At 44.4% G+C, this 26,184-nt stretch overlaps 1 protein-coding gene across 4 annotated transcripts in view; it reads right to left on the minus strand.

The window, feature by feature from the left end:
• The window catches only part of MED13L (mediator complex subunit 13L), a 189,491-nt gene that overhangs the window by 64,766 nt on the left and 98,541 nt on the right, over window positions 1-26,184 (minus strand). For all 4 annotated transcript variants that reach the window (XM_080941131.1, XM_080941129.1, XM_080941130.1 and 1 more), the window contains exons 3-4: window positions 23,578-23,662; window positions 14,235-14,318 (exon numbers count right to left, since the gene is read on the minus strand). In XM_080941131.1, the coding sequence (XP_080797257.1) occupies window positions 14,235-14,318; window positions 23,578-23,662 (169 nt within the window). The remainder of the gene's footprint in view (window positions 1-14,234; window positions 14,319-23,577; window positions 23,663-26,184) is intronic.

Here is a 26,184-nt window from a genome sequence, read left to right on the forward strand (position 1 = left end):
TCCTCTCTGTGCAATGGCAGCTCAGGCTGCAGACAAGCCTCTAAGACGTTCGGGAGCTCCTGCAAACATCCCCATCTGGGGATGCTGTCAGTTAAGTGCTGTTCTTGCTCCCATGGTTCTCTAAATGCCTCACTCTCAAGCATGACCAGAGCACTGTGCATGTAAACATTAATAATTTTATATCACTTTATAATTATTCCAACAATCATGCTGGAATCTTCTTAACCTGAACCCATTCTGGGGAAACACTGCATACCAGAATGGCTAGGACTGGTCATTACAGGAGCTGCCAAGAGGGAAACACAACAAATCCAGCACATACTGCTGCTGGAGAGAGCACCAGTTTGCAAAGCTGCTTAACTGTGACTACTATAGACCCCGTGTCTATGCTTCGTAGTGTAATCCTGGGTGTAAACCCCACACGCCACATGCACAAGGGAGAAACTGCACACAGCACATGGTCTCAGGGAAAGAAGCAGACAGAGAACCCTATCAACTGCATGGTTCTGCCTCAGTAAAGTTGTAACCCTGCCCCATTACAGTGTTATCAGGACAACAGTGACCAGGAGCAGGAGACATGAGGATGTGTTCATGTTTCAATATTTGAATTAAAAGTCTTAAAGATAATCCCAGTTAGTAACTTGGGAACTCTCACTTCAAGCAGGATCTTAGAAATGGCTGCTCTGGAGAGTGAGCACACTCACATGCAAGTGTGTAAGTGGGAAGAAGTGGGGTCAACCTCAAGGAGGTTAGTTTCCCCCACAGTAAACATCCCTTTCTGTGAAGACAGTATGAAGACCGATCCCAGATGGCCCTTCCAATTAGAATCACAAACTAATGAACCTTATAGGTGAGAGGAGATTTGGAAAATGCCAGGGCCAGTCTAAAATGAGATAAGCCACCAACTCGTTAAGTTCCCAGGTATTGGAGGCCAACCACAAGATCTACATACAGCCAGCAGTGGGCAGACACAGTTACCATTGGTACTATCGTAGCATTAGGAGTATGCACTCTTACCTCTTTCACTTGGGTCATCAGGCTTGGTGACAAGACCTTTCTCACCCACAGAGACAGTTCGCTACTGGCTCTAAACACAAGGAGTCTATGGGCAGTTTTATGAGGTACTGGCAGCCCAACGGCACGTTCATTAAGGCTAGACCCTGAGCCCAGGAGCAACACGACTTCTGAACGCACTCCTTTGCACAAATCTCTTGACCTGTGTCCACTGCTACACTCACACACAGTGAGGTGCACCTGGGCATTTAAACCCATGCAATTATTTAGTGTTGTATACACCAGCCCATGAAGAGGACAGTGAAGATGGAAAAAGCCTGCTAACGGGGCTGATATGAGACACAGCCCAAAGGTAAGATTTGCTCATGGAGCCTGTCTTCACTATCAGGCATGAGTTAAGTGACCATCAAGAACAAGAATCTATTTCAACCTGTGGCAATGGTAAATTTAGCCAGTACTCATCAATTCACTGCGAGTCTGAGTCCCAGTGAGAGGGGGTGAGGAGCACCACCAGACAAGAGTAGCTAGGTCAAGTCCTTGGTTCACCCGGGCTGAGAACACAGCCTGTAGGTGCGAGCTCACACCCCATCACTCAGCTTCAAGCCCAGCAGGGAAGCGTTTTACCTTAGCAGACTGCACTTGGAAAACAAGTGACTGTCCTGAGCACTACTTCAAAAACTCTACACAAATAAACTACTAGAAAGAAAACATAATTTTTGCTTTGGTTTGTGAACTTGAATTTCTTGCTTTAAAATTTAGCACACTTCTTTAATGTATTCTTTTAACTCAATCAAAGCTGTCTTTTGTTTCTTCCTCAAATTTAAAACCTGTAACTGTACAATATAGAGTTAGCTCCCAAACAAGGTGGCCAGAGACAGAACTGTAAGAAAAAACAATGAAATTGTTTACTTTGATGTTGCCCAACACCTGAAGAAATAGCGAAGGAGATTATTCAAGTCGCTCAAACACATATGCATGGACTGATGCTTCAAAGGCAGGAATCCCCACTCAAAGCTAATCATCCTTGGAGGGCAGAGACTTGCCATACGAAGGCATAAAAGGACCAATGGCGAGCAGGACTGAGTGGAGATGCCATGCTCCAAAACTCTGGACCTCATCACCCAGGATATAAATATGGCGGCTCTGACCACTAATTTCCCAAACACACATCATCAGCGTTCACTAGAGAGAACTTCCTAGCAAGCTCTGTGAAGTAAGACCAAAGGAAGTTGGAGGCAGCTGGAAAATACTAAAATACCATTCCTTCAACTACCAAAGTTGAGCTTCAGAGGTCAGGACCATGGCTTAGGATTTCCCTCTTTCACAGTGCTATGAAAGTAAACTTTTGGTCTTCTTTTAAATCACTGGACCATCTGTGCACTCATAAGGTGTGTGTGTGTGTGTGTGTGTGTGTGTGTGTGTGTGTGAGTGAGTGAGAGGGGGGGATCTAAAAGAAACACTTATATTTAAAGTATGTATCCATTTATCATCTCTGATCTGTCTGCAGCTATGCCTATGCATACACAGAGTAGCTGAGGCCAGAAAGGGATGTCAGACCCGCTAGAAGTGGCGCCACATCAAGTTGAGAGCCATCATGTAGATGCTGTAAACTAACTCAAAGGAGCCCAGCAGACCACCTTCTACATCACAGTACTGAGTGAATGGACATTTGGCTTGAGGGAAGCAAAGAGAGGAGACCGTTTAACTCCATACTGGTCCTTGGTTGTGTTCCAGTTACTTCCAAACTCTCACTGACTGAACATGTGGCCATCCTGGGGCCTGACACTAATCATGTTAATGTCTTTTTTTTTTTTTAACCCCACCTCTCTTTAAAAAACAAAAAACAAAAAACAATTACCACTAACCACTGCACTATTAAGACAACATAGAAGTCACATACAGGGAGGTCTTTTGTTAAGGAAAGAGTTCCCTTATAATTTGGAACTCTGATGTCCTGGGGAAAGGAGAGGCTCTGGAAATGCTTGGTGGCACCTTAGATGTAAAAGGGCACCCAGGGTCACATATTACTAAAGCACATCTCTCACAGACTGCTCAGGCGCACAGGCAAGGCAAAACGCTTGATGCCAAGCAAAGTGAGCCCCTCAGGGTCAGGCTCCCAAAAGAGCACCTTTCCTCTTCAGAACCATTCCTGAGAGGGCACCGAACTCACAACACTCATGTCTACTTACAGCCCAGCACCAAGCAGCATGCAATACACCAGGCTTTTCACACTGAACCTATATACATGCAGAAATGCATGAATAAAAGAGTCCTAAGCACACTTACTGTGTGGTAGGCTCTCAACTTGCAGGCTTAATGGATGGTGTGACCATGCCTATGCCATTCCACTCAAGTCTCACTACGTCATGCTGATTTTTATAATATGGCCTCAAGATAAAGTTCAAAGCTTATGTTAAGCTGAGGTATTGTATCAATAAATTTCCCATTGAGCAAGATTTCATACAGAACATCTGCTATCACTTCTGACCAGATCTGAGGCTTGCTGTAAAGAGTCCACAGAGCCCTAGGAAAGGAGGGTTACAATATGGCACACTGTGCTCCCACAGCCTGGCAGGGAGCACATCCCGCCAGGCCGATGCTTCGAAGGGGAAGTGACGACGCCTGCACTGTCACTGTGATGGAGCCTTGGACAGAGGCCTGGGGAACTGAAAAAGACACACACACACACACACACACACACACACACACACACACACACACACACGAGTTACTCAATAATCGGTGAATGCCAACCAGGCTTTACTCGGGACTTCTTTTATATGGGGTGAACAACAAAGCCTGGGGAGGTCAAGTGTAGTCACGAGTGTACAAAACAGGATGTAGCTGGGATGGATCGTTCTAGGGCATGGTTAAGAACCACAATGGATACAAGGAAGAAGTTCTTTAGCAAAACAAGTGGGGGAAGAAAAATTAAGGCCAGGCTCCAATGGCGGGTTACAACAGGGAAGAGTCAGAGGTGGCTTTGACTTTGCTACTTCTCTAAAGAGCACTCCGGGCACGCTCCTCTACTATTTGCCAGCCCTAGACTGGCAAAGTATAAATGCAAGGTGTCACTGGCAGTTATGGGGGAAGACAGAACTGTGCACAGACAATAGCAGCTGTTCTGTCCTGCAGTGTACAGATGTGCAGCTGCAGATCTCTCTCTTGCCTGAGCAGCAGCTGTCCCAACACAGGGCTCTGCAGGCTGGGCGGGGGTGGCTAGAGCATGGGTGCATCTGTAAAAGCCACCTCATGCTGGGCTCAGTCAATACAACACCACCCACATGCCACTAAGTGGCCCACTGATATTTCCCAAGGACATGCTGGGGTAAACACCATTCTTTCAATGACCTGTGATCTGAGAGAGAACTCAGACTCGCTGTGCAAGAAAAAGGCATTTCACACCTTGCACAAGGAGAAGGCACTAAGCTGTGATGTCAGTGGGAGTATCATCAGTGAGCTGCTCTGTCTGAGGAGGTGCAGCAAGCCTCCTCACCAGGGGTCACTGTGCACCTTGAGAGGCAGCAAATCTTTTCCACTCATTCCTATACTGCCATGCTTTTAAAGAAAATGTAAGAACAATGTAACAGCATTTTCTTTTAATTGAATGCCCAGTTTCTGTACAAAATCCTGTAACAGGTGGTAAGCATTTGCACAGGCATGCAGACAAAGCAGCCATATACATAAGTAAATGCATTTAAAACATACTTAGAATGGTGCTGACTCTTGTAGGCCATGTTCTTGACTCTAATTACGTCTACTTCAATAAAGCCCACCAGTCTTCAGGCCTGATGCCATATAAGAGATGGACAGGTGAAGTGACTGCTGACCCTCTCATGGAGTCAGGCAATTACAATCCCAGTTTCTATCAGATGGTCTAAATTTCCAACTCCAGATCCATGTAACTAGCAACAGGGCCTTAAGCCAGTTACTTTAGTTTTAATATCTGCAAACTGAGGTGTAATCACTGACTGCTGAAGGCCTTACAAGGCTTAAGCGAGATGTTTACTTAGTTAGCAGACAGGTAAAGCCGCTGCGCATTTCCAGAGCATTATTACTCATTTCTCCCCCAGCCCCCTGCCGTGAGTCTGTGAGGTGAGAAAATGACTGTCTGGTTTATTTACTTGGTTTGTTTAAGTTACTTATTTACACGTTGTCTGCAGCTATGTCAACTATACTTAAGCCTGGGGCCCAAGGAAGTCCAAGACGGTGCTAGACCCCGAGACTGGAGTTGTGATGGCTGTGAGTACCACATGGGGGCTGAGGATTGAATGCTCATTCTGTGGCAAGAGTACCTGGGACCGGGAATCCAAGCAGCCTGGCCTCAAAGCTCATGCTATTTAAACATCACTGGCCTCAAATGCACTTTCATATAAAATCTCACAGGATAATTCACAACTCGTTTATCTCCTTTATGATCACTTAGAAAATTAGTGGACCCAGGTTTGTAATGGAACTGGAGCACATACACAGGGAGTAAACAACAGGACCTTGAGTCTATCTGAGAATACTCAGTGTTTGAGGCATTTCATTTTTAAGTGATGACAGTTCTTTTAATTCAGAAAACAAATGCAGTTTCATGAACCAAAGTAATTACTCTCAAGATGCTTCAAGCCTTAAGGCCCCTTCCTCTGTGATTCCCACACTCCAGAGCTCCAGCCCCACACCCACCAGCCTGGGCTACAGAGAGCCTTAACCACATCACAAGCGAAAAGAACTCTCAACAAAGATGTGTGCTTCAAGGAGCTGAGACACAGTAACCCAATGAAAATGTCTTTAGGAAGAATTGTTCTACTTCTAAGGTTTCAGTAATTAAGCCCAATCTGTCACAACAGATGTGTTTTAAAATAATTTAAACAATTTCAGTGACTGACACTAATATGTTTGGAAATAGATAAGTAGTTAATGGCGAGGCTAATTCCTAACCCAAAAAGCATCTCCGAGCTTAGCTTGATTCTAGAGGTATCCAATAAACACAAACACAAAGATTTTCTAAATCACTGTCCTACAATTAAACTGTCAAAGACCTTCAACAACTACCAGGTAAAGGCAGGAGAGAAGCAGGTCCCAGGCACAAGCACGAGCACTTGTGACCTCAGCAATAAATGTGAAGCCTGAGTGACCGTAAAATCAATCCAACACTCAGGAAAAAACAGCACTAACCAAATGACTGTCCAGAGGACTTCAAATTAGCACGGTCCCCCTCCCAAAGACCAAAGTCAAAGGTCAGCACCGGCCAGCGAAGGGCAGGACAGTACAAGCTGCTCCTCCCTCCTCTCCACTCATTTATGTCAGCACTGGCACAGCTGGGACACTTTCCTCTCGTTTTCGATTACTTGATTTTACCCCGCACAGCAGCTGCACACTGAGTCCTCTGAAAAGTATGTGTGCCAGACCAAGGGAAACTGGGGTGAAAGGGGGTATAGGCTGTGTTGTGAACAGGCAATACTGTGAACTGAAGGGACAGAGGCTTTCTGGGCTGGCTGAATTCACATTCATTACTTTCCATTGCTGCGATAAACACTGTGACCAAGACGGCTTACAGAAGGAGGCGTTTGGGCCGATGGTTTCCGTGTATTAAGAACCCATAATGGCAGAGCAAAGAGGGGAGGCAGGAACAGCTGAGAGCTTGAGTCCTGATTCACAAGCAGGAGGCAAGGAGAGCTAACTCAAAGAGGTCTTTTGAAACCTCAGTCTGCCCCCTGTGACATACCTCCTCCAACAAGGACACACCCCATCACTGGGGAGCAAGCATTCAAACATACAAGCCTACTTAAACCATTCTCAGTCCAACCTCCACTGCCTCCCTTCTTTGACCCTGAGCTGTCCACTTGAGCATGAACTCCAACACTAGCTTTCTTTCTTGTGTCTTTGCTCCACTTAACACAAGGCCTTGCTACAAAGGCCAGGCTGACCTAGAACTCAACATCCTTCCAAATATCCTGGCCAGTGTGGTTTTCTTTAAAAAGTAAGTGTAAAACTCCCTAGGACTGACTTTCAGTTAGATGGTGCTGGTTACTGCTGTCCCTCAGTGCATCCAAACACAGAACAGCAGAAACTACACAAATGGAAAAGAAACTAACAAGCTGATAATTATGAGAGCAAACCTGTTTAATTTGTTGTAAAGACGATTTATACAAGCTAACGACAACCTATCCCTAGGAAGGCGAGCAGCCCTGCCTCAGCCCTGGACTGCTCCTCACCACACTGGCATCCCAGCAGGAACCAAGACAGTGTCATCTTTCTAAAGTGTCAATCAAGCCAGTGCTTGATCCCTTGCTGACAGATCTAGTCTTCAGGTTCATCTGAGAGCAGAGAGAAGCAAGGTGTCAGAACAGTTTCCTCCCCAAATTTATATCTGGGAACAGGGTCAGGTTGGCTATCAGGGTTTGGTTTTTTTCATGATTTATTATTAATATGTATTCTCTTCTCAATCCACAGCTTTTAAATAAATCATATTATTAAATATTAATATATAAAGTCCTCTTTAGCATTGAAAGTATGCCCAAGTCTGTGTCTTGAAAAGCAGTCTTTTTGGATACCTCAAGTATAATAGGTAAAATTGGTAAAGAGGAAAAACAGTGTTGCTCCCTAACTATCTGGCTAAATGAACTAATCTGTCCTCCAAAGCCATTCATGCATTTTAATTTGCTGTTTCTGTCAGCCCAGAACACAGAGAGCCTGGTGTCTCTGCACCCCTGGTCTCTCTTCCTTTGACCAGAAGATTCAAACTGAGAGACCTGACCACAGGGAGGAGCTCATTTGATTGCTCTGAAGAAAGACACAGGCCCTGTGGCCCCATGGGAGCCCTGGGGGAGCAGCAAATCCACAAGCTCCTCAGACCGGAAAGCCAGTTGCCTACTGAGAGGCTTAGTGAGGGTGGGAGCCTCCTCCCTCCTCCTAAGTGTGCATTTAACTGCTTGCTTGCAGTGAGTCAGGAAGCAGGCTCATAGGGAGAGGCATGGCTGGGGCTCTGCGGGGCTACTCTCTGCACGCTGTTCTCTGGGTGTCTGGAGTCCCCAGCACTGTCCATGTCCCAAGTTCAATTATCTATCCTAGAGCCAAAGATAAGCTGCCACCGTTCAAATCACACACTTCTTAACTGGGGTGTCATCCTTTCTTTTTTAGGAGGAAGACAAGGCATTTATAATGTTTGGTGGCGGTGTGCTCTGGGGTGCTCTTTGCCCTCATCTCACTTCTGACAGTTATTTTACTGCCAGTGAAAAGAGCCAGTTCAAGCCAAGTTAGATTATATTAAAGGCAGGTTTATTGAGAAGCTGCTCTTGAGCAAGTTCAATGGCCCCAAGGATTGAGGCCAGGGGAGTTGCCATGGGTAGGGAGGGAAAAGGAAAGGGAGCTCACTCAGAGAGAAAGGGAAGGAAAATAAGAAAGAAAGAAAAGGGGAAAACACCAAAATGTTTGGATGGTATAGGAAAGAGCCTCTGGGGTAAGGCCAGTCCAACTCCAAAAGTTCAGGGTTAAGGGCAGGGTATGGCAGGTAGGGACCTAAGGGATGCTGGGAGAACCTGGAGGCCAGATCTTCTTTGATATGTAAAATATTCACCTCAGTCACTTTTCCAAGGGTCTGAAACCAAACAAGTTTCTCTAACAAGATTAGGAACCTATTACAGTTCAGCTACCTGGGAAAGAGACACAAAGTCCTGCAAACTTGGCTGCACAGTCCTCCCCCTCTAACTTACAGCTTGTGTGACAATTCCAGTACAATATTTCCTCAGCAGCAATAAAACCAGACTATACAGCACAGGTCCAGGAACGGCAGTAAGGATGGGGAGTAACTGTGTGTGTGTGCATGCGCTGAGAGCCAGTTGTCTGTGTCCTGGCCACCCTCACGGTTGCCCTTTGGCACTCATGCAAACCCGGGCTGTGGGCTCCAGGACTGGGCTCCATTCTCAGCTGCACACAAAGCACCTGAGGAGAAGCTAAGTAATTACACCTTGATGTCTGTAAGAGTTTAAGTGTTGCTCAAGTGCCTGAGTTATGCCCTAACCTCAAAAGATTAACAAATGACATGGCAAACTGAAGACCTTGAGAGCAGACAAAGCCAGACAGTACAAAAGGTGCCCACCAACAATGGGCTACGGCGGTGTGAACGACAACAGTGCACAGCAGCTTAGACATCTGACGCTTGGTTCCCCAGCTGGACCTGTTTGGGATGTGACATTAGTGAGGTTTCAAAAGACCATTTAGTCAGCTCTCTGCCTCCTGCTCAGCTGCCTCATCCCTCATGTCACTGCTCCACCATCATGGACTCTAACCCTCAAAAACCTGAGCCTAACTCTACCTTGGCTGCCTTGGCCACGGTGTGTTTTCACAGCAATAGAAACCCTAACTAAGAGATAGGCTGAGGGAGAGAGAGAGGGAGAAAGGGAGGGAGGGAGGCTAGTGAAGCATCTTAACACACCCTTTTTACCTAAAGCTAACTCTGCAGCTGCACACTTCAGTCTTTACTACCACTGGGCTTCAAGCCTCATCAACTACACAATTATTCGATGAGCCAAGTTTTACGCTTGAACAAGATTCTAAACTTGCTATATAGGCTACACACTTTAATTCAGTGGGGGAGGTAGAGGACCCAAGACATCTGTAGGAAAGTGAAGCAGCTTACAAGTGGCCTGCTCTTAAAGATAGAGACACAGGCCTCTGTGGCCTCTGGCACTGTGCACGGGCCAAGCCTCCCTTCTTAATCAGGCATCCGCCACACGAAAGACTATGACAGTAATTTTTAATAGGAAACAAAGGTAAGGAGACAGACTTTGCTCTGAGACAGACTTCCAAGTTCTCTAGTAAAACCAGTTTCCTGAACATGCTCATCTTTAAAATCTCAGCTAACAGGAATATTTAGCCCACTGTCTCCAACTATACAGTTATAAATCTCCATGCTCTTGCATGCAAATATCCAAGTGTCAATGGAGCAGCATTAACCAGTTTCCATCACACAACCCTTCAAGCACTGCACACAATGGGCCCTCTTCAGAAGGCTTCCTCCCTTGTGCTTAGAGATCTTAAGATCCTGCAATCTGTTCTCTTTTCCTAACCAGCTACAGCACAGGACCCAGAAATACAGGGAGCCACCATGTGGTGTGCAGTCCCCAAAGAAACATGCCTGAACCAAGTAAACTACTAAAATCCCAGCTGCTCAGACTTCAACACCTACTCAGTTATAAATCCTAATATAGAAAGACGCTGGGCAAATATAAACTGTTACAAGACTCAAAGGACTTCTACACACTTATAAAACCTAAGTATTCTCTCTTAACATCAAAAAAGGACAGGGAGCTGCGTCTCTGTCGGCCAACACAGCTCTATGTTCCGCTCTATGTAGGTGACTCTGCAAACTTGTCTACGGGCCTATGAAAGGAGTGTAAAGGTATTCCACTCATTTAAATCAACCTTCAGGGGACTTTGGACTCTGTGTTGAATAAAGAAAAGAAATGATGCTGCACACCGGAAACCTACAGCTCAGACTCTGTTCTAAACCCTACTCAGGAATACTGTAAGAATCGGGAGGGCACAAAGGACCCCAAATTCTTAACTTCTGTAGTACAAACTGAAAACTAAATATACACATGGCACCCAAATCATGCTGAGGGAAACAGAGAAAAAAAGTAGCTGACACAACCTAAAAAGCTGCCTTAAGAAAGCAACTGGGAAAAGAACTCAACATTAACTTGAAATGAAGAGTGTGGTGTATGACAGAAGAACATGGGCCAACAAGCCGCTTGGACCCTCGCCCGCAACTCTGCAGCCTGACAGGCACCATCCAGGACAGAAACGCACCATGTACAATGGAAGCACACACAGGTCACACGGGTCAGCCCTAGCCTGGGGACTCCCGGCATTTCTGTGCTCATGATGTGTGCACAGCAGTGTGGAAATCATGAACCAACTTTATGGAATCAAGCAGCTTTACCTAAAGGCCAACAACAGGACCAATGGTTCAGTCTACTGGAGTGAACATTCTAGAGCTGTCCTGACACCCAGCACTTTGCTGCTTTCCCAGCTGCCACTTTCTGAGGACACTGAAAACAGAGCCAGCTCCTCAGACCAAAGAGGCTACCTCAGTGCCACCTCCCTGCCCTCTGAACACCAGTCAGTCTGTACCACCAGAATCCTCTCTTCTAACTGTTCTCTCATAGAAAGGCTAGGAACATCCACAGCAAAATCTGAAAGTGCCTTAGAGGAAGGTGACACACAGCACTTCACTGACTACAAGCTGACACCTTCCAAAAAAAAAGAGGGCACAAAACAGTAAGCTGGAAAACCTACATCTTCACTTGAATGCCCAAATTACTCAGAAAACAGATGTCATTACTCTAATCAGGTAAAGCACTCCTTTACCAGGGTGGCTCAGCCCAAGGCCAGCCTCTGAGAGGGGTGTAAGCCACCAAAGAGCAATCCCATGCTGTTTGTGTCTATTCTCAACAATGACAAGGAGAGCCTTCCAGAGTACCCTGTCTCTAAAACACCGACAGTCTAAAGAAAACATCTGCATCTGTCAAGAGCTGAACTACTGGAGGGCAAGTGAGTGGAGTGATGTATCCCATCGGTGCCCTGAAACCTTTTCACTTCTTACACAGCACACAGGGTGACAAACAGCCACACCAACCAAACTCCCTGAGGTTTGGCACTATTCTTTTCAAGCGCTTAAAGAACCAGACAACTGAAATGAGGAAGAGCAGATGTGCTGAAGTCAGAAGGAGAATCCTAGAAAAACGGAAACAGAAACATCACCCAGCCTCTTCGGCCTCTGTGGCCTCTCGCACTGTGCACAGGCCAAGCCTCCCTTCTTAATCAGGGCATCTGCCACCCAGGAGACTATGAGAGTACCCACAGCACCCAAGGCTGTTGTGAGTGGTGGAAGAGGGTGCTACTGGAACCATGCAGAGAGAAGCCAAAGGTGCAGTTAATCATCCCTCAATATCCAACAGCAAACAGTCAACCCACGGCTAGACTAAAAAATGATGAGACTGGTCAGTTACCTGTTTACTGGAAGAAGAAAAAAAAAAAGATGAGAAGGAGTTGGGAAGGGACAGAGACCAACCCTGAGAGAATGGAGTTTACACCATTGATACTTCCCATAATTGAGAGTGACTCAGAATGAAGAAGCCGCCCACTCCAAAGAGAAAGATCAGCCAATGGAGATGGGGTGCTCATTGTACATGATAACTAGTTATCACAATAACTCTTAACTATGCTTAAGGACATAAAGAAACACGTGCTCATAAAAGATAAATGGGAAATAACAGAAATGTAAATGATTTTACACACACACACATACAAACTTTAATACCTTAGTTCTTCTGCACTAAGTACTTCTTGTATGCCAACGCTGCAATGGTCTTAATTAAGCTTTTGCTATAATTGTACAAATAAAAAATATGTAATCTTATTTTTTCTAGGCAAAAGTTTTATATAGCTGATACTAGAAACTGATTCACTGTGAATGTGTCAGAATGAAGTTGTTCCATTTGAAATTAATAATCTAGGTTGCAGAGACATGTGGTCCTTGTAACTAGAAATTACAAATGTAAGTGACAACCTTTGCTTTCATTTTCTACCTATACTGGAAAATTAATTTAAATATACCTAATTTTCAACTTAAAATGAAAACCATGTTATTTCTCTTTTGACAGATAGACTCTGGGTGTCATTTTGTAAAAAGCACCCATTAAATACATGTGTAAGTGAAAAGAGAAATGTCTAAAACACAAGACTTATTTCCTTAGTCACACCGATGTCTAACTTGTAGGAAGCCCATGGGTACTGAGACTCTGAGAGGTGATGAGTAGAAATGACCTTAAAGGCAAATATATTTTTGATTTTTTTTAAATGTTCACCTACTTCAGTACAAACAACTGTATTAAGTTAGATCTAAACAGTAATGGTGTATGAACATTTAAGTGTGACTACACTACACACTGAGTAGCCAACAAAGCACCACGAGTGGTCACCGACCCTTAGGAAACATGCTTCATCTATGCCTCCATCTTCCAGCCAACCTTTCCCCAAGGGGCTGGACTCACTGTGATGAAAACCAGCAAAGCACAGTGGGTATCACCTGTGTTGTGAGCACAGCTCCCTAAAGTTTCCCCTTTACAATCTGATGGTAGGCACCACTGCTGATTTCAACCTTGGTCCTCTCTCCAGATAAGGCCTTGAGAAGAGCCATCAAACCCCAGGGTGGTGAGTGAGAGCCCCTGCCACATTATCTATCTGGTGCTGGGGCCTGACATCCCCTCAGAGTCCTGCCAGGCTGCTGTTCAAGCCCTTAACCCTTGAATGAACGATATCCCCCAGCAACTGATGTTCTTCTGACCCCCACTCTGGGCCCTTCCAAAAACCACTTCACTGAATTGAGATATGCTGGGAGAAGCTACTGATGGAGTCTCTAACACCAAGACTCAAGGGCTGCCAGCAAAACTGGTGACAGTAGCTTCATCCTAAGACAGGCCCCTACCCAAAGCTAGCAGCTAAATCCCTGCCCTAGGACACCTAGACAGAACTGAGGTGCTGTGGATGGAGCTCAGTGGGAATGGGCAAGAGGTTCTGTGCTTCTTATCTAGCATACGAAAAGAAAAGGAACAATTTGGAGGGGAGAGAAATGCTACGTACAGTGATTTGTGAAAATTAAACACTCTATCAATCTACTCTAACTAGACTATGGTTAGAGGTAAGGAATGTTAAATTCAGCCAGTTTGTTTTGGCTTCAATGATCTAAAAATCCATGCCTATGTAGCAGCAAAGCACACACCCACTGCCAATGTGGGCCATGGCAGCCACCCATCTTCACTTAGACCACAGCCTGATTTGACAATCACCAGGCTGTGTGCGCTCATCTATAAAAAGGAGCACCTGGGTGGCACTATAAATATTGTCACCATTTAATTCAATTTAAGTATTTCTAAGTTGTGCCAAAAAACAGTGTTAGGAAGAACAATCAGGGAGAATAACAGAAAGGCCATGCTAGTGTGTCTCAACTCCAAACTATGTAGTGAAGAGTACTTTCCACACAGCCTGATGGTCACATGGCTCTCTCGTCTTGTTACTCAGGCATAAGCACACAGTATGTGATGGCCCAGTGGTCCTAGACCAACAGAAACAGATAATAAACACACCAACCCCTTCCACCTAAGTCCAAACAAAAACAGGCGTGGTCATGGCTGAGAAAGCGAAATACCAAGAGCATCCTGAAAACTGACCTTTTGTTGACTGGCTTTTCATCCTTGTCATAGGGCCGCACAAACCACTTCCCGATCCTCACGAAGTTCTTATCCATTAGGCACCTACAATAAGCACATCAGGAATTACCTTCACAGACTCAGTAACAAATTAACCTAGTACTGGTCACAAACCCAGATGCAAGGCACTGAAGGAATCACAAGCAGCAGTCCAACTGTCACGATGTTTCCTTATACTCAAAGAACTCAGAACTCTGGACACTTTAATGCCCCTGAGGTGGGGGCTCATAAGCCAGCAAACAAGTTGTTTCCAAAACTCTGGGATCTGAGTCACAGGTCTGCATTACAAAAGTTCCTGTACCATCAAGGTCAGAGTGCGGGGAACATAGGACTCTTCTTCCTGCAAGCTGGGTTTGGAGTTTTCTTGTGATAAGTGATCAAGTCTTTAGCAAGGACGCCAAAAACAAAACTTTAGCACAGTTCGTCATCTGCCTTAATGCTTTCCTTCTGGGGGTACAGAAGCACCATCTAGGAAAATGAAGACGCCACATTAGTAAGAAGTACGTGCTGTGCTTGGTTCTGTCTCCAGGGTGTTTATGCTTGTGTACTTTGCTGTCAAGTAAGTTCCGGGTGTGTTCTCTTAAGTGAACCCATCACACAGAACACCAACGGTGAAGACACTGAGCTAAAGTGACAACACAATCATGACCAAGCTCATTCATGTGCAGGCGGGTGAGGACTCTTCCAAAGCACCACCTACACAATGGGTGAGAGGCCGCAGAGCACTAACAAGTACCCTTGATCTTAAATAACACGAAATGTAAAAGAAAATGGACATTCTGAATGTGACGGAACACAATGGTCTCTCAATGTCAGTCAATGAAATGATCCATGTACTGAAGGAAAGCTGTCAGAATGTGCCATGGAATTCTTTTGTACAAGGACCTGTGAGAGCTAGACAGGATTCTTATCTCAATATTCAGGCAGGTCGGCACACACAGTTTTGTCTCTGCCATTCCCTCTCCATCAAAGACTATGGAAACAATTCAAGCCCTCACCCATTTCATTACAGGTTAAGCGAGTCAGTAAATGTCAGGCAATAGTTTCTCCTCACAGTATAACTCCCTCTGTGCAGTCAATTTGGAACAGGGTTACATCAAATACCACTGGATTTATTTGGAAAGTGAATGGTCTTCCTTGTTCACAGTAAAGAAAATATTTCCAAAGTAATTCAATCTGACTCCATGCTTCTAAGTGATAGGGGCTCTGAATATATTAAATTTTGAATAGAAAATATGGAGCAGCCACCTAAGGAAAAGTCACAAGAACTGAAACCATAAAGCTTCGCCAGGTCCTTCCCCAATCAGACTCTATCCATCCCTAGCAGATGCTGCAGCACAGAATGCAGCCCAGTGAGAGCCAACAGCTGCTAGTGTCACAGTGGCGGTCCCTAGCACCAGTGTGAATGGACATGAGGTCAATGTCCATAGCTAAGGCACAGACAAGATCAGACACCAGAGCGAAGGGAGCTGCCAGATATATCTGTGCACAGGGCCAGGACATAACTGACAGCTTCATAATATTCCTTAACCCCCCTTTTTTCCTTTTATTTGTTTTTTTGAAACAGGGTTTCTCTGTGTCATCCTGGCAAGCCTGGAACTTGCTCTGTAGACCAGGCTGACCTTGAACTTAAAGAATGTCCACCAGCAAGCTCCACCTCGAAGAGAACTGCATCGAATAAAGTTGTGCTAGGTTTAGGGTGAAGTTCCATATGCAACTCCTCTGACTGAACATAAGAAAGTGAACAGGATGCTGTCAACTTTAAGCCTTGGGAGGAAATAGAAGAGATGTGACTACACTGTGGAAAGCAGTTCTGTGGACAGACTAGCATCTGGAGAGTCCTGATTCTGCAACAGACTACAGTGGAACAGACATGCAATCTAAAGAGAAACTAAGAGGAAACATACAAGCTCTTAGTCTTACATACTAGTGTGCAAAGTAATGCAGCATGGAGCAGAGCAGCCGAGTGAACAGCTCAAGGGTACACACATCAGGTACACACATCAGGTACACACATCAGGTACACACATCGCTCTCTGACATAGCCGGTTCCCAAGAGACAGCATCACAGCTAGGGAGCAGGACTCCCCTTACTGCTCTATGCCTCCTCTCCCGTTTCAAACTGTGAAGACCCTTCTGTCTCTGATGCCACCTGGGGTCTCTCTTGTGTTTAGAGCAGGTTTTAGTACTCAGTGCTCAGTGAGGATGACAGTGACTATTTAACAGGTGGTCACATGCCTGTGCTAGGGCACATTCTGCGTTCTACTCTGTAATGCTTAATGCTTGACCGACAGCTGTCATGGGTGTTGTGCACATTAAAAATTATTTTCCTGTTCACAATGAAATGTTGGGTGTTCTTACCATGAGGCACTCAGTGAACAGGAAGGAAATGTACTAAATTTGTTTCTTCATAGCCTGTCTGTCAACCGCTTATACAGCCTAAAATCACACTACCTCAGCACTGAAGGGATCGTGTGGCTGCTGAGACACGGTCAGGAAGACAAACACTATTACAAACTGCATTGCTTATATTCAAAGAACAAAACTAGGCAAATGCTTTATAAAAGGTAGGTTTAAATTATAAAAATATCAGAAATAAAATGCACACTTTTGCTATTCTTTGATATTTTGGGGGTTGGGGAGGGTCAAAATTTGTATTTAACTTTACAACTCAACCTTGCAGACAATCCTATCTGCCAAGAACTGTTTCAGAACACTTCCCAGTCAGTCAGGTGTGTATTACAGTCAACCTAGGAATCACCAACATTTTCAAAATCCGTTTCCTATGAAGATGGCATCTTTCTGTAAGGCAACTGTGTGAGTCTAGAGGCTGACAACGTTAAGCAACTGCCGAGATTCTCCCTTCTAAGTGCAGGCACCTTCAGGGTCACCATTTCAAGAGAAATGCTGGCAATGAAGGCAAGTTCCACATGTGTGCCCATGGGTTCCTGTGACGTGCATTCTGTGGTGTACCACATGGTTCTGAGTAATTACCCACAATGTGCCAGCTCGCATCTCTACTCCCGAAGCCTGGGCAGACCTGAGGCAGGTAACAAGTGCCGGGGAACAACAGCCCAGACTAACCCAGCAAGTCACTCCCCAGGTGGTGGGTACCTGGCTAGCACTTCTGACCACCCTCTGCTCACTAGCTGCCCACAGACTACATCCCACCACCTGCATGCTAAGCATGGCCAACGCCATCTTCCTCTGCCAAATTCAGGAAATTGGCTTCGGTCAAGCTTATTACAACATGTACTGCTGATCAGATGAGGGGCCCCTTTCCAGCTGACCCCATCCCCTCTCACTCAGTGGCCTGGCTTCTCCTGTGTCCTAGTGGGTGGTAATTCTTGCAGCAAGATGTAGCGAAGCAAGGCCTGTCTACTTTACATCTCACTAAAATGAGTATAACCTTAAGTTCTTGTACAGGACTGGCCTTCCCTGAAATGACCACTCTGCCTCATGCAATTCCAAAGGCTTGCATCTTTCTTTACTGCCCATTCAGTGTCTAATGCCATTCTCTCATTACAAACAAAAAAGCCGAAACCAACTGTCAACATCCTCACCCTTTCTCTGTGTTGTAGTAGTAGTAGTAGTAGTAGTAGTAGTAGTAGTAGTAGTAGTAGTAGTAGTAGTAGTAGTAGTAGTAGTAGTAATTATAATAATAATAATAAACAGCTTGATTGAGGCTTTTAGAAGACACAGGTTCCTTTCCATGCATTTATAATTAGATATACATCTAGGTTTTTAGACTTATGTCCTCCCATTACAGATTATACCCCATAAATCTAAAGACTCATTCTCTGATGTGACATCTCCATAAAATGGGAACTGACTTGTTTCTTGCACTCTTACTAGGTGATTCCCAAGGGCGCCAGATGTTTCCACATCATATAACCATGCCTTCCACTGCAGTAGCATCTGTCACTGAGCTCCAGGACTGCAAAGCTATGCTGCAGTCTCTAGCCCACCATAAGACACTAACTAAAGCCAGAGTGTCCAATCCCCATGATAATCCCCAAGCACTATGGGAGGCACAAGAAAGTTTGGTGGCCACCAGTCAGCAGCACCAGTGCAGCGCCAGGTAGGGCACCATACTTCCCAGATGTCAGATCCACACTGCTGTGTTTCCCTGTGTGCACAATGGCAAGACCGAGCACACAGCCTCAAAACATTCCTGTCACCTTCCACTGCGTGCCAAGCAGTGGTGACCTGACCTCTGGGGACAGCAATAAACCCCCATGAAAACCAGGACATTTATTTTATTCCAAAGCCTCAGGCAGTTACAAATTCAAGTCAGAGTAACAAATCTAATGCCAACCTGGCAGTGTACCAGATGTTTGGGGTTTTCTAGAATGTCACAAAGGCAAGCTGCTTTAGTACACAAAACACTCTGCAGTTTCTGAACTACACACGCTTTGGTTTGTTTTTTCTCCCTCAAGAATTTTTATTCCATACTCATAGACAGGTAACAGAATTTGATACATCATGAAAATCCATATAGACTACAATAAGAGAAATAGTCAAGATGTCTGAAGTGCTAAATTATACAGAACAAGCTCCCAAAGAGTAACTGCACACACTTTTTCCAGGATAAGGAAGACGAAGCCTCAGTATGACACCTAGCATAGCCACAGCAGGGTGAGCATGGGGTGGAGTCACTTAGATGGAGACTTCAGAACAATCTGTGCTCATGCATTCTTACATGGTGGGGAGAGGAAAGGGATGTGTAAAGGAGGGGATTGGGGCTAAGGTCAATCACAAGGGATTCTAAATAAATAAAAACCAAATTAATGGTATTTTATCATCCTGGGCATTTAGCCAAAAAGATAATTGGCCTCAAAATAAACTAGGAAGCATGCTTACTTTCTCAAAAGACATGAAAAATAAGGGTATAGACAGGTCTGAGACAGGATACTCTAGCACTGTCCACTTCTCAACATTTTACGAAGTCACAAAGATAAACCCTAAAACAGCAAAGAGCTCAAAATTCCTTCGCCCCCTCTGTCCAGAAACCTGTCTGTCCCCAAGTGAACTGAAAGACGCACTGTTACCCCACTGACCATCCAGCATGGTCATGTGACTTCGGCTTCCATACCTCCCCTTCATAGACTCTACTGTGTCCATTTAAGTCTGTGGTCAGTGTCTTAGCTAATAAAATAAATATGAGCGGACACGGTGTGTATTACTTCAGGGCAGATGCACCACAGGCTGAGTTACCAGCAGCCTTTGCTCTTTATCAGGAAGCCAACAAGGAGAGGCAGCGGCTGCCTCCTCAGTTCTTGGGCCGGGGGCAGGTAGGCTGAGCGCTCCGAAAGTACACAATCAGCCTCTACTATGAAGGGGAGCATGCTCTGACTTCCAGTAGTGTGGCATCCTTGAGCCTACCTTGACTGCTGAGAGAGGCAACAGCAATACAGTAAATCAGGCCAGTGGCCACCGGGAGAAAGTTGAAGGGAGGAGGGGAGGGGAGAATGAAACTTTGTAAGAACTACAAACACAGGGCAGGCACTTGTGTCTGATTATCAGACAAGAAACTACATGCAAAGAACAGCACAGTGACCATGTGAGGCCAGAGAGATGGCTCACAGTAAGAGCAGTTGCTGGACTTCCAGAGGTCTTTGGTTCTGTTCCTTGCACTCACAGCTGTCTTTGATTCCAGTTCAAGGAGATCTGATGCCCTCTTCTGGCTTCTGAAGGCACCAGGCATGCACTTGGCACACAGACACACATACCAGTAAAACGCTCATACAAATAAATAAATCTAAAAACAAAAAACACCAAAACCGTGAATACTTGAATCGCCACTATAATATTTTTTTTTAAGATGGCTGAATGTGACCCCAGAAGATTATTTTAAAATAACACTATGAAAGTAACAGGAGAGGAGATCTCCCTGCTCAGGGTAAATCACATTCCAATACTAGGTGCTCTCTGAAGATGAACTCTGTCAGAACCGGCTCAGATAACAGGAAGTCCTCAAGGAAGGAGGAACCACAGAAGAAGGATGTTATAGACCAGAATCCTTGGAGCGAGCAAGGAACTCTCAATGTCGAAGCCACTCTAAAAATAGCAATCCTTACTGTCCTTCTCTAGGCTGTGAGGGCAGTCAGCCAAACACAGCTCTCATAATGAGAAAGGGGGTGTGCTGGGCCAAGGCCCACGTCTCAGTTGGTTAGGTGATGGACCTGAGATCCAAAGCACTCCTGTCTCTGCAGGTAATAAGGAAAGGATTTCAAGAAATAACTCTCTGGAAAAAACAAAACTATCAGCAGAGCTGCTCTCTGCCTGACGCCGGTATGCAAACGTCTGCATGAGTAGCTTGTTCATTTGTTTCTAATGGATCAATGCCTCCAGCTGGAAGTGCACGCTGCAGGCAGGCAAACACTGAACAGTGACAGAAGAAATGAGTGTCTGAAGTCACACTGCTCACAATTTAAAATCGCTACACAACATCAATAGAGTGGTGCTTCGTACCAATCAATAGTAGTCAGTCCAGAATGCAATGCTCTTCTGTGTGAAAATGGCAGGATCGCTTAGCTCTGGCAGTGAAGTTGTCCTTAATGAGTCACTGCAGTGACATCACTCTGTTAGCCTTTCACAGAGATCAATTTATACAGCTCCTTCTCAGACCCAAGTGAGAGTCTTTCAAGGTAGTGAATGGAACTGCCTTTTAATTAAGGATCTTTGCACCTTAAAAAAGGCAGAATAAATCACTTATTCAAGCTTTGTTCATATATCAACCAAACAGTAATCTAGAAAGCACACTAGCCCTCTGCTGTTTTTATGACAAGAATTCAGAACTCACACTGGAAAGCCAGGCTGACCTTCCATGAGTTCAACCAAGCCGGCAGGAGGCCTGAGAGCTCAGAGGAAGGATAGAAACAGCACACACAGGAGCTTTCACAGCGCGCAGACGCTCAGGACCGGAGTCAGTGACTACTGCACAGAGCCACAGAGCACATTTCTTTCTCACAGGGACCTTCAATTACCCAGAAACCCGCCTGCCCACAAGAAAAAAAAGAGCCTGGTCGTCCAGTGCTTGCTCAGTTGAAGGCTGCTCTGCTCACCATCGCAGAACTGACTCCCACAAGAGGTCCACATGGGACAAAATAGTGAAATTTATATGGAAATAACAATTGACAGAGTATGTAAATACACTGCACACGTTAACTGGAGGTGCCTGAACCCATCCCCATCCCCCCACTAGCAGGCTGCTCGTCTCAAGCTGAGTGCTGACATACGATCACCAAACTGAGACCCCAAGTTTACTGTACATCACAATTAATTTTCTTAAAAATAATGGTTCAATTTGACCCAGGCTTAATTCTCATCATAAATTCTAAACATACGCACGTTGAATAAGGAACTCAGATGCAGGTTCAAGCTGGCCCGCGGGTTTTAGTTCCCATGGTGAATCCTAATGCATAAGCCCTGAATAGGGAACTGGGTGCACATCCTTTCCCTAAGTTTCCCATTCTAATTTTCTAACAAAAAAAGAAAGAAAGAAAAAAAAAAAAAGCTAACACACAGGGCTAAGAAGACATTGTTTTTCTGGGAGGAACTAGTCATTTTCTAAGAACACAGTGAGTTACAGTATTTAAACGATGCTTTGTTTACATCCCCTAGAACTCAGTTTAAAAGAGCATGCTTAATGAGCCCTTATAAGACATGTGATTATACAAATGTGTTTTGGGTGTATTTTTGTTCTTGTTTACTTGGCAGGGGTACAAAGAATTGCCAAATATTCCATCGATGATTATCTGATTTACAAATCAATGCTTCTTTAGACAAGTGAAAACTTTATGGAAAAAATGCAGAGCAAAGTAACATTAGCCCTCCCCCACCTTGAACCGAAGCAGAGCAGTTTGATAATTAGGTCTTTTTAAGTGACTCAGACTGTGTTACCTAGTGAGTTCTAGCTATCCCTAGCCAGCAGATGGGGCATGAATTTTGCAGTACTGTAAGGTCCTTCCGGTTTTGATGACCTCAGAGCATTATCTGCAGACTCCAAAGAATTGAACATTGATCCCAACTGAGGCTATTAACTGGGCCATTCTTAGTCATCTGTGTCTCCCCCAAAATACCACCAAAACCTGAAAAAAGCCCTGCAACAGGCAGTAAGTAGGTTCCCACACTGTGTTGGAGAACTCAGGGCAACACTTTTAGTCAACTCTGCAAGAACATGGCATCAACCTAAATGACAGCAGTGAGTTGTAACTCATGAATAAAGCATGACCCCATGAATGTGAACGGCTGTTTTAAAAACATATCTCTAAAATCCCTAAGGACCCCAGGTTGGCCTTGAGCTCCTGATCCTCTGGCTTCTACTTCTGGAGCCATATAGTTTGTGCTACCGAAGAGCAACTATGCTTGTGTATGTGAGTAGGTCTGAGGGGCAGGGGAACGAGGAGGACAGTGTAGGGGTAGGTCAGAGAAGAGGAAGAGGATAACTGCCAATTAGTGAGAAAAGAAATGGTGGCTTTTCAAATCCATACAATAGCGATAATGGTGATGGTGATTCCAACAAGGACCATCAGCAGGCACTAAAGGATGGTGGGTGGGATTTAGAGGCAGGGGAGATCCCACAATCCCACTATGTCTGCCACAACTTACAACAGGAATGGGGCTGATCAGGATCTCAGTTGGCAAAATTCTAATTTAGAAGGATGAGAGCTGACAGAGAACACCACTCCAACCATGTGACTGCAGCCTCTGACATGTGGCTCTCAGAGGAGGAACAGCCTCAGTTCCATGCCATTCCTATTAGAAAGAATCAGCCTAATCAAGTCACAAGAAACTGCCTCACACTGAGGAGCCTAGTTAAGGCCACACTCATCAAAAAACAGCAGCATCGTCAAGAACGGTTAGGAGAAAGGTCTGTCCCAGATTTGAGGAGCTGTAAAGCTAAACAATGGATTACTGTGGGTTATCATGGATTAATCTCGACCTTGTTGCAAGAAACATAACAGTCAAACCCCACAGCATCTTGATTACAGAGAGGGTCACAGGAGATTGTTCTGTCACTTGTGTGATCCAGTGCGAATGTAAGAGGGCTGACTCAACCTTAGGGATGCACCCTTCATTTTCCGAGAGTAAAGAACACTGAAACTAAAGCTGAAAAGAAACACACACAGACTGGGAGGGGAAGCAGGGGATCTCTATACAGCCCCTGAACTTCTCTAGCAATAGAACACAAAAGGAGATATAAAAGCACAGCTCTCACATTGCAGATGACCCCATGTCTAAAGCCCGAGTGGACTCTGGGCACCCTGAGCCCAGAGTCACACCACAGCCCTTTTCTTACCTTTCTAACAGATTGTGGATTGCTTTGAAGAGCAGCGTCCTACATTCATAGGAAAGGCCATTTTCCCAGAGTCCTTCTTCCACAACTGAAAAAAAACAAGAAAAAAGAAAAAAAAAAAGAACCAGTAAAAAGGACATCCAAATAAAAAGAAACTTTGACACATTTTTCGAATGCAAAGCTAATAAACTAATCCAAAGGATTTCATCTCAGTCTCACAATGAACAGAAAGGGAGCAGTAAATGCTGTCCTCAGCCACAGGTGGGAATGCAGGAGAGACCAGGGGGCCATGCAGGCCCATCAGCCTCTCCAGCCTTCAAAGTCGGAGTCATTTCTAATACTCTTGGGGCAACTTTCCCAAGTCTCAAAGATTAATTCTGAGCAATTTTTATTAAAAAATAACAAAGATAACATAAAGTAACACCTAAGGGAGTCCCCAAAATATATGCATTAAACAGTTGTTTAACTGGTAGTCTATCTGAATGTTTGAGGTTTTTTTTTTTTTTTAAGATTTTATTTATTTGTTTTATATATATGTAAGTACCCCACCACTGTCCTCAGACACACCAGAAGAGGGCATCAGATCTCATTACAGATGGTTTTGAGCCACCATGTGGTTGCTGGGAATTGAACTCTGGACCTCTGGAAAAGCAACTGATGCTCTTAGCCTCTGAACCATCTCTCCAGTCCTAGATAGAGTTTTTAAAGAATTTAGATATTGCTAAAAGTTAACTATTGATACAATATTAAATTGTTTCCTAGATTTGTAATTTTATAAGTGCTAAACATTTGTTTTTCCTTTGAAGTAAGCTATGCCATGGACTAACAAGTAAGTAACTCCAAAAGAATCCAATGCCAGTGCAGTACTAAGGTTCTCTTTCTTTTCATAATTATATAAGGGGGGTCCAAAATAGATCATTTCCTTTTAAATTAAATTAGCTTGACTCAAGTTAAGGGGACACTGGGAGGCGGAGGGAGGTGGAGCCTCCGAGACTCAAGGCAGAGAGGCAGAGCTTCCTCGGACTTCACACAAGGATCTGGGACTGGGGTGGTGATGCAGCTATGCTACTGAGTGGATTTAGGTTCTGCTGAGTAAAAAGGAAACCTAGAGCCTGAGGACAAAGGTTGGGAACCTACAGGAACAGGGCATTTTATTCAGGAAACCCACAAGTCATTCACCTGGTGATAAATACATTTTAAATTTAGACTACAAGTTTACAAATTAAATATTAATTCTGTATGAATAAAAAAAAAGTAAGCAAACTTTTATAGGCTGTATTTATCAATTTAAATGTTTTTGGTACCAGAGGAAAAAAACACAAGAAATCAAATAGCTCTGTATACATATGAGTGGAAAGTGTCAATGAAGACAAAGAATCCGTGAGTGCAGACACTGCCCTCCAGCTCCTGCGACCAGTACCAGGGTGAATCAAGAATGGCAAATAGAGGTGAGCTCCCTGCAGTGTTCCCTTGCTGAGGTGGCAAAGTTGTGCTCAGGATCTGTTCAAAGTGCTGTCACTTAGCTTTTAAAATACCATCCTCATTCAGATAAAGTGTAAAAGTGCTAAATTTTTCCAGAAGATACTGTTTTATTAAAACAAAATTAAATACCAGTAATCACTACTTAGTCCAAATATTCAAAACCTTCACAATTTATAACTTTTTCCACCTGTTAAAGCATGTGTCTTACAGAATTAGTATGCCTCTTTAAGAGAAAGGCCATGTAAAAGGTTCCGAGTGCTCAGGTGTCAATGTGGAGTTTCCCAACAGAAACCACCCTGCTCCATTAGGGAGAATGATGAGAAAGAGATGCCCAGGAGGGTGGGGAAGGGCGACAACACTCACTCCTGTACCATCCACACTGTGTGCACAGTCTACACTGGAACTGCATTAGAGGAGCAGGCTCCTCTGAGCGGTGATACATATTCCCCTTAATGTATCACGCTGCAGCACAGGCTGAAATGGACACCTTCAGGTGCTTTCAACCTCAGGCAACAGGAAGAACTGCTGAAACCTATTATCTACACCAAGGAGCTTAGCAGCCTCTGCAGAGGCCAGAGCTGGAGGGTCGCTAGTGGGAAACAGAATTTCTCATTCAGCCACTGAAACTAATAAAAGGAAATTTTGTTTGAACCCTACAAACACAAACAGACTTTTAAAAAGCAAGAAGCAGGAAAGGAAGTCCCTTGTTAGATTCGCTCTGACACATGACTAAGGAACAGGAATCTAAAGGGAGACTGGGGCTCTATCTGTTCCTTGCCTTTAGTTTTCAACTCTGCTGTCCAATGCATAAAACGGTCTTACAAACTAAACTCACCAATTCTTACATCTACTTCCTGAGAACTATAAAATAAACGGGCACTGCACTAAGACAACATTTATCAACTTCACCTATGGACTGTGCCAAATAATACTTAGAGATCTCAATTTTTGATATACCTGATTTCTAAAAAAAAATGAGTAACAATGTAGCATAATGTCACATTAACTCTGAAATATAGCATCATACTCGTAAAAAATCCAATTACACACAGTATCATTGACTGATCACCATTTTGCTGTCATTGATTGCCTTGTAAAATCTATTTGAAGTCATTAATAACTAAATAG

This window comes from Micromys minutus, assembly GCF_963924665.1.
Source record: "Micromys minutus genome assembly, chromosome: 29".
Taxonomy (NCBI): Eukaryota; Metazoa; Chordata; class Mammalia; order Rodentia; family Muridae; genus Micromys; species Micromys minutus.